This window comes from Camelina sativa, chromosome 20, assembly GCF_030686135.1.
Source record: "Camelina sativa cultivar CO46 ecotype springtype chromosome 20, ASM3068613v1".
NCBI classification, from domain to species: Eukaryota; Viridiplantae; Streptophyta; class Magnoliopsida; order Brassicales; family Brassicaceae; genus Camelina; species Camelina sativa.
In genome coordinates this window covers 9,560,161-9,574,960 of record NC_141899.1, presented here as the reverse complement: position 1 = coordinate 9,574,960, position 14,800 = coordinate 9,560,161, and the positions used below count along the sequence as shown (strand labels likewise).

At 30.5% G+C, this 14,800-nt stretch overlaps 1 protein-coding gene and 1 pseudogene across 2 annotated transcripts; one reads left to right on the top strand and one right to left on the bottom strand.

Annotated features, from left to right (window-relative positions):
- Window positions 1–2,002: 2,002 nt before the first annotated feature.
- On the top strand, window positions 2,003–3,441 carry LOC104770286 (protein FANTASTIC FOUR 3 pseudogene; annotated as a pseudogene). The gene has a single exon (XR_015592890.1). The product of XR_015592890.1 is annotated as a protein FANTASTIC FOUR 3 pseudogene (transcript).
- Window positions 3,442–12,967: 9,526 nt separating this feature from the next.
- LOC104770284 (putative GPI-anchored protein At5g19250) lies at window positions 12,968–14,183 on the bottom strand. The gene is made up of 2 exons (XM_010494678.3): window positions 13,799–14,183; window positions 12,968–13,608 (listed from the first exon to the last, which is right to left on the bottom strand). Exons 1-2 carry the CDS (start codon window positions 13,875–13,877, stop codon window positions 13,100–13,102), a joined length of 588 nt encoding a protein of 195 aa, XP_010492980.2. The 5' UTR covers window positions 13,878–14,183; the 3' UTR covers window positions 12,968–13,099.
- Window positions 14,184–14,800: the final 617 nt, after the last annotated feature.

The window sequence follows — 14,800 nt, the reverse complement described above, 5'->3', positions numbered from 1 at the left end:
CTCATTTCTGTTCTCTATGCACTTGTTCTTGGTAAATTCAAATGAAAAAACAAATCTTGATTTGCATCTTCTAGTGGACTAGTAATACGTGATCAACCACTGGGAATATATAGTAAGATGCTTCTTGTTATAGAAGCTGACTACTAATACTGGAAACAATCTGACAACAGAGAGAAGGGCTTTCTTTTGTTGTTGTTATATATATTACCGAAGGTATCTTCGTACCAAATTCTTTAAGACTTAGTGACCACAGAATCTCTTGAAAACATAAACTAAGATCCACTTGCTTGGTTCATGTCTGCAATAAACCTCGAAAAGACACGGAATGTGGTGATTAAAGTTGATCATAGAGTTATACAGCACACAAGCTAGCATTATGCTAACAGTTCATCAATGGTAGTAGCTACACATTCTTTATTATAGCACAAGTACAAAACTGGAATAGCTTTTTCTGTTACAGGAAACCCAGGAAGATCTCACAAATCTCTCTCCCCACCCTCTTTGGAATAGGAACAGCTCACGCATTCTAGCTTTCCTTTTGTTTAGAGAGAAGAGTACTAGGTTACATTAATTAGTTTATATAATAATAAAATTCACATGCCTTAGAGTTAAGCAAAAGTCAGTGACCCTAGGGCATTTGTTTACTATGAAATAAAAAAGTGTCTTTTGTTGTTTTAGAATGGGGTTAAGTACGTAAGCATCTGATTTAACAGAGAGACAGATCAAAGAAAAGTGTTTAGTGGGGAATCACTTGTTCTTGCTGGCGACTTAAATGAATCTTAAACTCTGTCTTCATAAGCTGTTCCGTACGGTTTCTTTAGGGTAACACATGGCTTAAGATGGCAAATCTTGAAAGTTTAATCTCAAAATTGCAATTTCTGAAAAAAGCAGCTTACTGTTGGCTAGCCAAAATATTCAAAGGACAAGCGAGGTTTGATGTTAACTTAACCACCCAATATTGTCTTAGAGGTAGAGAAAAGTTTTTGATGTTGAAACATAGGTGGTTTCTTCTTATTTTGTCACTTAACCTTTCCTAGCTATTATATTTCATTTAACCAAAGCCTTGTTCACTTTGATTTGATGTTTTTTTTTCATTAAACTCTATTTTTTTTTTTCATTTTTTGGTCATAATAAGTGGGCGGAAATTTTTGGTTTTGCTATCTTGCATTCAAAATACAGTGTTGATTGAGGTGAGTGTATTTTGGGCACACTTTATTTGCTTATTTTTCTTGTAATTTGTTTTATGTCGTGGTTTCTTGATGCATACATGACACTTTCTTCAATTTATGACCATTCTTTTCTAAAAAAATTGTATGAAAACCCATGTTATGTTTATTCCTTAATTAGTGCCAATAATCAGTTTTTGGTTGATGGGATTTAGATTTCAAAATTAGTGGGCAGTTGTTATCATGTTGTTTAAGTTGGGTCTAAGAATTACCCGACATAGGTTTTTGACACACGACTCCTTTGCTTTAAATATAAAAAGAGAGTACAGTACTACTATTAGAGAGAAAACAAACAATCGTTTTCATAATCATAGCACTATTGGGGAAACCAAATTTGAGAACTTTCATAACTTTTGTTGGATTGTTTTTTTTTTTTGGAAGGTAAAATATAAAAGAAAAAAAAAATCATGTCTGTAACTTTTCGTCATGTTACTTCCATTACGTGTCTCTCTGTAAGTGGCCGTATCTTTTCTTTTTTCCTATACGATTTGATTTTGCTATTTTTAAAATTCAGATATTAAATTGTTATTATTGCCTTGAGAAAAATAGAAAATTTTACTCTTCTTAGTAAAAACTAAAAACCTCATTTGAAAATTTTATTTCACTCATTTTTTTCTTTCATTTGGAACTTTCTTTTTCTCTCTAATTTTTTCTTCTTTTTTCCGGGTAGTCTCTTTCAGTCCCAGATCACATGAGGGTCGAAAGTTCCTTGGCTGCTGAATAATTCAGTCTTTATTTATTTTTTGCCAAATGAGTCAAAAACGATGATTAACCAAGTTTCCTGTATAGACTATGCTTTCCAAATCTGTTCCTCTAAACCAACAAATCAGATTTTTTTTTTCTTTTGTAACAGTACAAAGATTATATGAAGAGTTTTTTTCAATTTAGATCATGTGCACAATGCAGTGACTCTCTCTCTCTCTCTCTCTCTCTTTGTTACACACATACATACACATTACACAATAGTATTCTTATCTGCATTTTGTCGCATAATTAAATAAATATTTGCATTATTCAAGTGGTGGTGTGGAAAAGTTCCCTTACCCACCTCTCTAGTCTCTGCACATTGCACAGTCACTTCTCTTTCTCTTTATTTTCTTTATTTAGTTTTTTATTCACTTTTGCGACACTACAAATTGGCATCCTCTCCCTCTCATTGTCCATCATTCTTATTTCCAAAGCTTCTTTGTTTTCACATCTCACAAGTCTTTGCTCTCTCTCTCTCTCTCTCTTTACAAGCTTCTATCCTCTTAATTTGAACTATGGGAACTGTTGTCTATCAACAAGGGTTTCAGTCTCAACTTAACGAGCCTAGGGCTTTAAGGCTTAGGCTATCTTCACCAAATCCTCACTTCTTTCAACCTTTTGGTTTAGCTCTCAAGTCTCCTTCACTTGACTCCCCTAATGCAGAGGACACCCGAAACCTTAACGATGACAAACCAGCTGCTTCCTCGGGCCCTGACTCAAGTGGCTGGAGCTTTCTCCAGTCCCTATCATCTGGCTCATCCTCCTCAAAGACGACGAGCTCTGAGAAAGAGAAGACTTATGTTCAACGTCCGTCTTCTTGTAGAGCTCTAAGCGACCAGAGCTTAGCATTGTGCACTGAGAATCTCGGAAGCGAATCTGGCTCTGATGTTACAGATGTCGATGATTTGTTCTCGCTTGACGTGCAGAGCAAGAATCTCGGAGAAACAACAACGGAGACAAGAGCGTTAAAAAGTAGGAAAAGGAATGTGAGCCCTAGTGATCTCCCACCTCCTTTGACCACTATGAGAGGGTTTCAAAGCATTCAAATGAGACCACACCGTGAAAACGGAAGATTGGTCATGACCGCCACAAACGCGCCACCTAGTAACCGGTGCTTTCAAGCTGACCGGAGCAATGGTCGTCTCCGTCTCTCTATCTTGAAAGACTCAGATGAGTTTGTAGAGAACGAAGAAGAGACGGTCGAGCCTGAAGAAACCGAAGAATACGAGGAGGAGAATGAAGAAGAAGTAGAAGAAGAAGATGAAGTGATGGACATTGAGAATATTCAAAGATCAAGAAGATGCGCTGAAGGCAAACAGGGAAACAGGGGATTGCTAAATTGGGAATCTTTTTGCGTTGCTACTTCCTAAAAACAGAAACTTCTTAATTTGCTCTGTATTTACAATTTCACAATTTTTTATCCTGTGTCTTTTTTTCTTATAATAGAAATTTCGCCGTTTCCTCCTAACTCGAGAAAAAAAGTAGATTAAATTTAATTAAAACAAAAAATAATGATAAAATAGTAATTGGAAGAAATGGGCAGAGGGAATATGCTTGTGGTCTGGTCGGCAGTTAATCTAGTTTGGTAAGAAAGATTCCCTGAGTGGTCTGAAATTAGTGGCAACCTCATCAACTTCGTTAGGACGATCATATTCATGTACCCAGAAGCTTCCCTTCTATTATACCAAGTTCCTAGGCCCAACGTATCAAATCAAATTAGTAGTTGGTCGACTTATCATTTAACTTAATTGCCCTACGATTTGAACGTGTGTATGTATACTCAACGTCAAAATGTAATCTAATATTAAATTTCAGATTGTCTTTGAGTTTGCATTAACTTTCAAATTCTGATTAGTATTTCTAGTATTCAAAACTTTATACCAAAACTGTCAAAAATACTTTATTCGATTCGTCATAAAATAATATGACTGAACACGGTTCAAATTACACAAAGTTACTTTACAAAAATAAAATCAGATTTAATTGTTTGGTCATCACTTAAAAGATTTAAAAATGAAAAGCAGGACATAAATTTTTTTAAAAGCCAGAAATTAAAAAATCAAAAAGCATATATTTTTGTTTGTACATGTAATATATTTGAGCAAGCATATATATATATATATATATATTTACCTCAAGATGCTCTCTCAAATATGATTAATTCAATTGTATAAATGTATAAGAATGAGCATCTATCTTTTTACAAAAAAAAAAAAGAAAGAAGAATGAACAACTTAATAATAATAAAAGGAAGAAACTAGGTTGGTCCGTACAACAACGACGTCATCACAACCCCCACCCCCGCATCTCTCCGCCAATATCAAAATGCTTTTGGTGTACGGACGACGGATCTGTGCGGCGTTTGGTTAAAAAAAAAATTATTTGCATATGCTTCAATCAATAACAAGTTGCATGCATCTAACAGCTCAATAAAAATATTCACCACTTTCTTATTTGCATATATATGCTTCAATACAATTTTTGAGAAGCTTCTTCTATATATGTTCTTACGAAATATATATATATATATATAAAACTTTACTTTTTAATTTGCAAAAATATTTTAACTAATCAGCATATTAAAATTTCAAGTATCATGTATGTTCTTTCAAGTTTCAATATTTTATTGATAAAAATTCAAACAAGAAAAATACTTGTTAAACTAGGAGTCTTTTTGCGAATACTCCACTTACACACGAAAAAGTATATCTTAGATCCAAACAATCTCTTAAGCAAGTTGCAGTAATGGTTTAGTTAAACTATATTTGCATATACAACACACATTTGGTGTGAGATTTTCTTTTTCCTCCTTTTGCTAGAAGAATTTTAGACCTTATCTCATATTTTTTTTTAAACCATACTTATAATTGATTACTTGAGATTTATAGTTTCTTATATAAGTTTATAGTTCATATTACAAACATGCAGAACTATACATCGAAATATTTAATATGAAACTAGTATTTTATTTTACTTTAACATATATACATATGAAACTAGTATTTATTAAAAATTTCTAATAATATGCTCATGATGAGATGAGATATAAACATATACATCGTTTAGGTTCTTTTATTTTTGGGCAGAACATTTATATGTTCTGTATAATAAATTAGAAGGTAATTTTATAAATATACGTCTGCAAACAATGAAACTGCGATAATAGTGCAAGTGTCCACTCGTTTTCTCTTTATATGAACTATAATAATAAGAAATATAGTGAGCGACACGTGAAACTCCATTGGACTGCTCTTTGAAACTCTTTATAATAAGGGTTTTGTCTTCTTGATTATTGTTGTTATTTTTATAATAAAGATGTCGTTTTGGTTATTATTATTATTAATCGCTGTGTGTTTGTGAGTGGCGATTGGTATATGTAAAGCTTCTTTTTTCACGTTTCTTTTCTTGCAAAAAAGTAGTATGCATGGGATCGGCGTCTATCCATTTTGGTATTATTGCATGTTGAAACTAATTTGACGACATAGCATTATTTATATGGAATCATTTCAATAATTTTTGGTTATATTGCTAGTTTGTACATAAATTGAATTACAATATGTACCTTTATATATAGTATAATAATGAAACAATCGACCGAAGAAATAACTTTAAAAAAAACCGACACACAATTGCAGAAGGCCACAAGCACTTGTGTTTTGTTCAAATAAGAACGTTTTATAATCTTCAAAATAGAGTTTGAAATATGATCAATATCGATCCGTCCAGAACTTTCTCGTTCTCATTGCACCAACATTTTACATGATTTCCCCCCCCCCCCCCCCCCCTAGGAAAGCTACTAAAAATAGAAGGGTATATAATATGATGGGATACCATATTACCTTAAATCTCCAAAAACTCAGATTATTATCATTCATCACAATTTTCATTTAGTCGTTAAATATGTTTACTATCTAAACTTTTACATGACTAAAGTATAATCTCTTGCAATCTCCCATCCGATGATCAAATCTAGATTTATGTTAATGCTTCATATTTCTGAATGAGCTGACCGTTTAAAACTTCTTTGGTCTGTTTCATTCTATGTAATTCACTATAGTCCCCACCAACTTTGACCTCTACAAGATTAGTGACGCAATGTCTTTTTTGGAGTACTGTGCTTCAATTAGGTTAAACTTCCATATTTAATCTGAGAATGTAGACAGATCGTTTAAGTTCAAAAGTAGCAATTGGGTATGTTTCTTTGTGGCTAAGCAGAGCAAAAGGATTGGTGAGTGGGTTTAAGTATGTGGACGTCAAATATACTATTACCAACTGATTACGACCATGACGCGGTCCTCTTTCTATTCTATCCTCAAAACGGTCACCAACCTGGATATAAAGTTACGATTTTCCCCTTATTTATTTTTAGCATTTTTATTTATAAAACCAAAATTAGAAAAATTATTTTAATTAGAACCTTTTTTGTTCTTTGAATGTGGGTGCTTCCTTTACATTCTTTTATGATATCGCTCTCTTTGACCGAATATTTAACCAATTAACTTGTGAAATTGATTGCAACATCAATTGCCTACGTACGTTTGAGTATATATGAGCCAAAGCATTATTAAAAAGCTGTATTCTAAGAAACGATATAATTACTTTAATTACCACGTAAATGAAGTTGCTTCTTTGTAACAACTATTAACTATAAAAATGCGTACGATTTTGTGCGTGTGTGTCTTAAATATCAAAATAGTTTTTTTTAACTAATATTATCCTATATATCATACAATTGTACATGGAAATTAAATTGCAACTTCTTTTCTATTTTTTATTTTCTATCGAATAAACATGAGCAAAAAGCTTGGACATGTTAATTTTGCGGGTGTACTGGATTGATTCCGTGAATCGTGAGTAGTGTCAACATGGCGACAAGACCAAATCCTAGCTAGTACTCTATTGGTGGATTTGCTCCTGCATGTTCTGCCCTAAAATATATACTTTAGTTTTCTTTTTCTCTGCCAACTTAGAAGCATCATTGAAGATAATAAGTTGATGTATCAACCCAATCAGAAGTAATGATTTCGTATCCATTAAAGGGTAACGTAACCCGTAAAAGGGTTGTTAAACAACGAATGAAAACTGATACCGATATTCATGATAGGAAAACTCGAACCCTTCGAATCCCACTAGCGCAGTATACAACTTAGCAGGAACCCCATACGTCGGTGGGAAACGTATTCTGATGAGATTTATATGCGGTTTGTAACATGGATGAAATTACGAATATTTTAGGAAAATGTATAAATTTAGTTCAGTTGAAATACTCAAGATCTCCCGGGAAAACAAGTATACAAGACTATGCAAGCTTTAAATTTTGAAGAAAACGACTTTAAGACTCTAAAACCAAATTAATACTCCCTCCATTTCATATTAAGTGTCATTTTAGGATTTTTCACACATATTAAGAAAATCATTAAATTTTCTATTTTACCCCTTATTAATACATTATACAATTTTTTCTATTGGTCAATACATTAAATCAGTAGGGATAAAATTGGAAAATTTACAAAACATCTACATTGGAAATACAAAATGACACTTATTTTGAAACAAAATTTACAGTCTAAAATGACACTTAATATAAAACGAAGAGAGTAGTTAAAAAAAACAGAAAAAAAGTTATGTCGTTCTGTTGGTCTAGACCATAATCAATTCTTTCTTAGCACAGAATTCTTCAGGTTTATCATTTTGACTATATATATTCTTTTCTCCAGATATTAGTCTTGGATTTCTCTGTAAATTTGGAAATTTATTATATATGAGTAAACAAAGAAAAATCTAAATTGATATTTCTTAACTTTTTTTTTTGGTTTAATGTTAAATTTTATACCAATAAAAAAGAATTTACATTTTACAATGAAACTTAAACCATACCAATAAATTGATATTTCTCAACTTTTGTATTAGAAAGAAATCTAATGCCGATTAAAGAAACCCTACGGTTGTTGTTTACATATTACACTTCCTTTATGAACTATATAATTTTAATTTTATACATCTCTTCTATATATGTTGACACGAGAAAACCCTAGTAGTTGCTATACTAAGCCCTATAGAGTACGTGTAACAATAACGATCGACTTCTTCGTTTGAATCCACTCATGCACTGACACATATTTATTTGTTGATAATAATTCGAGAGAGAGAGAGAGAGGAATAACAAGAATAATTGAAGAGGTCCAATAAGTCAACAAATTATAATTCTTGGACACGAATAAAATTCACCACATTAGTTTTCACAGCGCGCACAGCCTTTTAATTTCTTCTTCCTTTATTTTTTTAAAAAGTTTATTCTTTGAGTTTCATCAGAAATATTGGATAATGCTGTAAAATCCTTGTATGTAGGAGCCAACCAGATTACGGAATAAAAGATCAGTTTTATTTATCTGCATTCGTTAATTTATATAGAGAAACACTTTGTTGAATACTAGCTAGCTGCTATACGGCACTTCACGTTTCAGGTTTAAATAACGTGTCCTGTTTAACTCGATCGATGTGATTATTCTTGCATTAATAATCTTAATTCTCACAAAATAGAGTGTCAAAACCAGCAAACTATATTATTATAGATCAATGTAAAACATTGTTTCAATTTTTTGTTAATAAATTAAACAAGATGGTTAAGAGTTAAGACTATACGCTTTGAGTTGCCCAAAAAAAAGAAAAAAAAAACTAATTTAATTTAATTTAACATACAACATAAATATGTGCTATTTTCACTAAAAAAAACTCTTAAATAATTCATGTTTCACTAGACTTAACATACAATTTTCTTTATAATACTAATAAATAATGTATTTTGTTTACCCTAAAAATCAATGGCCTCGTTGTGAAACCGAAGATAAAAGAAATCTCACTTTGCTTTATTTTTGTGTCAAATGACTTTTTTTGGCAAATTTTTTTGTGTGGAATGACTAAACGAGAGAATCATGGAACATTTTACGTAAGAAAATTTTTCTTTTTCAATTTAGTTTCTTGCTAAAGATAGAGAAAACAGGTTAAAAAAAGAAAAATCTAAAAAACGAAAGAGAAAGAAAAAGTGAGGGTGAGAAAGTAGATACGATTCTCTCCCAATCTCTGATATTTTCAGTCATTTATATATGAGAGATCGTTATATAACTTCATTGTTTGTTAGTGAACAGAAAGTGACGTTTCGAAGACGTATCCTAAACGCAAAATTCACTTGTCTTCTTTCTTTTTTTCTTTCTCTTTAAGCGTCGTGTCTGAAAATAGTCAAGTCCCTCAATCAAAACGCTCCCTCACACTTAGAACACACAAATAAAAAAGAGGAGGCACAGAATCTAAAAGATAGATTATAGAAATCGAGACAAAATCAAGATTTCAAAAAGTGAGAAGATATTCTTGTTTCTATTTTACACAGCTTTGTTTTTTCCTTTCTTTCTTTCACGTCTATCCACCAACCAACCGAACTGCACTATGATGATAAGTGTCAAATGGGTTTTTACTCTTTGCATGTGCTTTCTTGCAATGTTTATTTCCTTCTTTTTCGTAAGATTTGTATCATAATGTTGACTAAAGACCCGATCTACTGAGTCAGAGAGTGGGCCGGTAAATAGTAAAAACAATAATTGACCACAATACACTTATTAAAATTACAGAAAATAGTGTAGTAGTCCATAAACAAAATGCATAAAAAACATCAACATTATTTTTCTCTCGTACTGTATGAATATCACTTATTGTGAACTTACTATGTTAGTTTTTGTTTTTGACTACAATGAAACCCATTTCAGTTTCGTCCAAAAAAAAAAAAAGACTACAATATGAAACCCAAAAATATATAAGTACGCTCATTTTTCTCTCCTCTTTTTTTCCTGTTTGATATAATAAATCTAAATTCTTAAGCCTATAGTATAGCTAGGAAATTAAACAAAACTGAATATGGGGTTAGAGAGACAAAGTTCATTATGAATATAATGAGACTATGAGTTTGGAAATGGACAATATTTGGCTTCACTCTTAGAGATGAATCTCTTTATTCACTTGCTTATAAAATAAAGAAACAAAATCTATATACATCATTGTAAAACTAAAAATCCAAACCGTTATTTTATAAACCAAAACGACATATAATTTCGTTTTAATTGTAAAATCTAAATCCTAACCATTTTATTTGTTAAACCCAAACTTATATATAATTTCGTTCTAATTGTAAAATCTAAACCCTAACTACCTTATTTGTAAACTCAAACCGACATATAATTTTGTTATAATTGTAAAATCTAAATCCTAACCATCTCATTTGTAAATCCAAACCGACATATAATTTCGTTATAATTATAAAATCTAAATCTTAATCACCTCATTTGTAAATCCAAACCGACACATAATTTCATTTTAATTGTAAAATCTAAACCTTAATTCCCATTTATAAACTCAAACCGAATATAAATTTGTTTAATTGTAAAATCTAAATCATACCAATATTTAACTATCTTTATTTAAAAGTATACAAAAAAATTTTCTTAACTTTTTTTGCTTTTAAATTTAAATTTAATTTATTTATTAAATAAAATATTATATAGAAGATTCTGATTGGTTGAAAAAGATGAGATGAATACAAATATCTATATACTTATTTAAGCAACCCTTTAAACAAATAATCCTACTCCATGTAAAATATTACACAAAATACCACTGTATTTTAATACAAAATATAATAACAGAATTTTAATATTAATTTGTTGTAACCTGAAAATGATTATCCAAAAAAATAGTAATTATTAATTTATTAGATTACAAGAAATCATTAATAAAATAATTTTGAAATTATTTAATAAAATAATAATAATATTATTTCGAAATTATGTAATAAAATAATTAAACAGATTCTATTTATTGTTTCAGAAATCTTAGGAAACAATAACAAACTATTTAGAAAATTATAGAACTTAAATTTATTTATAAAACTAAGATTAAATATTTACATATCTAAATCATTTAATAATAACAAATATATATTAAAATTAGGATACAAAATTGTTTATATTTTTAAAATATATCTATATACTTATTTAAGCTATGTTGTTAAAAGTTTAACCAGTTCTGATGTGACATATTACGAAAATGCTATTATATTTTAATTATTCTAATAACTAACAAAAGAAAAGTTTAGATTTGTTTACAAAATAATAAACTCTATTTATTGTTTCATAAATCTTAGGAAATAATAACAAACTATTTAATTGGCTAAAACTTAATTGTTTATATACAATATTCACTATATAAACAATACTAAGTGTATAATATTGATAATATACATAACCTAATTGTAATTTTCACCTATAAAATTAATATACAACATGTTATACCAATAATTTTAATTTGTAAATTTGGTATATTAAGATCTCTAAACACGATCACATCAATTTGTAATACCAAATCACGGGTCAATACATGTTTTGTTAGATTTTTTTGGCTTTATCGAATGTATAATTAACGAATTTGATATTGCACCAAACCAAAATAGTGGTACCAACTACGGGTCGAAATCAGAGTATGACCTTAAGTAAATTAAATATATGATTTTATAAAATATATAGAATTAATAATTTTTCTACTATTATTTTGTAACAAACAAATCCAAATTTATATAAATATTTTCTCACGCTGGTAACATTATTCTACAAAATATTAATGTGTATTTATGAGTCGGGTAATAAAACGGGTAATAAGATGGATAACGAGACGCTCAAAAATTAAATTAATATCCGATACTCGATCATTATTTATGGATAATATAATTATTATACCCTTCACTCGACCCTAAAGCTGCTGATACCTTTTTCGGGACGGATACAAACTGAAAAACGGGTCTAATACGGGTATCAGTAGTAGCTTCCAGGCCTACCTATTAGTAATTTAATATGAATCAAAATTCACCATATAGTACTATATTATATAACATGTAAATGAATGATACAATATAAACATAATATTAACAAATAACAAAATAAAAAAAATTCTCCGCACTACCAGCGCGGATTATTATCTAGTTTTTCTTTAGAAATAAACAATATCCGGAGCTGATCCGTTGAGGTTGTAACTTTGGAATGGTGCTATTGTAAGTAGTAACATTAGCTGTAAATATTTTGATTTTAAAATCTCTTATTTATAATTAAATTTTTCCTAAAAAAATTAAAACGACATATTACTGACTTCACAAAAAATTGGACTGACTGATTTTAGAAAAATATTATCATAAAGTAAGAATATCCTCTAAACACTGTAAATGATTTGAAATTGTTGAAAACTTTTTTAAGTTTGAAATCCATCACTCTTCTTCACAGACCAGGAGAAAATTATCTACCAATCAATCACCTTTTCTGTGAAGTGAACTGTGAGATGGATTCAATCAAACTTCGAAAGTCTAAAACACTTACGCCGACAAAATGTTTTAACACTTTTAATGTAAAAATCATGGGCCTAACTAGTATGGGCTAATTTCTTCGGTTTTATACGAATGGACCTACAAGCACACGATATGTGTGCCGTCGGTCTACTGCTGCAACAAACCAAGAAATTAATATTTCAATATGTAGATAAAAAATGATTATATTTATGTATCCTTTTTCTTAAAATATACACTAATCTCGACAGTGAGCTCGTTACAAATGGTGTTGATAGTCTACAAAAAAGTCATTTAATAATATTTAGCTTAAAGATTGGGAGCAACCTAATCGTTGTTTGCTATAGAATCTTCAGATGTACATATGTAAGTTCCCAACAAGCGAAATGTAAAAAGAAGAAGAATCTTGGTCGTGTAAATAATGAGCTGATCACTAACTACAGTATCCCGAAGAAACAATACGATAGGTGTTCTAAAAACATTAAAAATGAATATGTGCTGCGTTCAGGAGGCCATATTCTCATGGACTTCTCGGTATAGTTAGTATAAGAAGATTTATATCGTTTCTTGTTTGTCGTAAGATTTTATTAACTCATTCACAAGTAGTAGAAGGAAAAAGCGATTTGCTCCAATATTGTTCTTCTCTTTATTGTCATAAAAATTCACAACAATCACACAACATAATTATGAAAACAAATGAAATAAGGTCATTGAAATATGGAAAACAAAAAACAAAAAAAAACAAAAACGGGACTCAAAACATGAGGAAGCAAAGGAGAAGAAACAACAAACTCGAAGAAACAAGGCCATGAACTGTGATTGAGAAAGCTCCAGAGTTAGTAGCCGGAGAATAGCTACCCTCGGGTGTGTTTGTAGTGAGGACAACAACAACCCAGTTATCCTCAGAACCAATACCAATTCCAGTGAACTTAGAATCATTCAAACTCCTGGAGTACTGTGACTTTGTGTAATTGTTCATGAGAAGGGTCTGATCAAGGTGAGGAACACAAGTCGGCAAAATCACACCGTCTCTAGTAACTGTAATGTTGAGTCGGCATTTGGTGAGGAGTTTAGGGAAGTCTGAGAAACCAGGTTCTGTTCCAGGAACTGCAGCTGAGCCACTGGTGTTTGTGCAGGGTCGGTTCTTGAATTGGTCTGCTAATTCATCTGCGAGACATTCAGCGTTTTCGTTCTTTATCAAGGTTGTTAGGTTTATAGACGTTCTGTAGTTGTTGATGACTGTAAAAAGAACATCTTCTTCATCTGTATATTTAAAAAAAACAGAACACACACATAAAAAAATTGATAAACATCTCAATCGCAAATCTCCATTGATCGAGATCTCTAGGCTTGTATGAAACAGATTAGACGATTTTTCAAACTAGATCTTGGTCAACCAGCAGAGTTCAAGAAACCTAGAAATTGAAAGAAAAAACAATCAAGAAGATGTTACCGTTTTCGGAAAGAACAGGACGATGAAGGGAGAGAAAGACTGAGAAAAGAAAGAGTAGATGGAGCTTTGAAATCGCCATTGATTCAGAGGTTCTTCCTTACTTCTTTGCTCAGTTGTTTTGTGAATCTTCTTCACTTTTTTTTTCTTTGTGTATTTATTTATGAAAATTTTAGTTCATTTTGCTTTCTCGACTCTTCAAAAGTCGTGGCTTCGGTTTAAGAAAAATAAATCTATTTGTCTTTTTAGACAATTTACAAACGAACGTGTTGAATTAAAAATATATAATTAAACAACAGAATACAAATAATGTTGAATTAAAAATTAAACAATTGAATATATACAATAAGGATATTGTTGAATGATCTGGAGTTGAATGTTGGATTACAAGGAAGACGACTATGTCATATAGCACGTCAAAATTGGATGCTGTGAAATCATTAGGATTGATTGATTAAAGAGGCATTCTCAAAAATACCCTTTTTTTCATACCCCTTTTTAAAAATACCCCTTCATGTTGATTATTTTTAAAATTACCCCTCTTTATATACAAAATGACCAAATTACCCTTTTTGAGTGACAGCAAAAATGTACCGTCATCAAAATCGAAAATACTTTCCCGCCAAAAAAGTTTCCCGCCAAAATTTTTTTTTCCCGCCAAAAATCGAAAATTTTTCCCGAAAAAAATATTTTTTCCCGCCAAAATCGAAAATTTTTCCCGCCAAAAATATTAAAATTTATACATTTTAAAAACATTGTAAACGCTTTTAAAAAACTTTTAAAAGCGTTTACAAGGTTTTTAAAAGGTTTTTAAACACATTATAAACGCTTTTAAAAACCTTGTAAATGCTTTTAAAAAGCTTGTAAATGCTTTTAAAAAGCTTGTAAATGCTTTTAAAAGGTTTTTAAACACCTTGTAAACGCTTTTAAAAAAGTTTTTAAAAGCGTTTACAAGGTGTTTAAAAACCTTTTAAAACCCTTTTAAAAATCTTATAAAAAATTTTA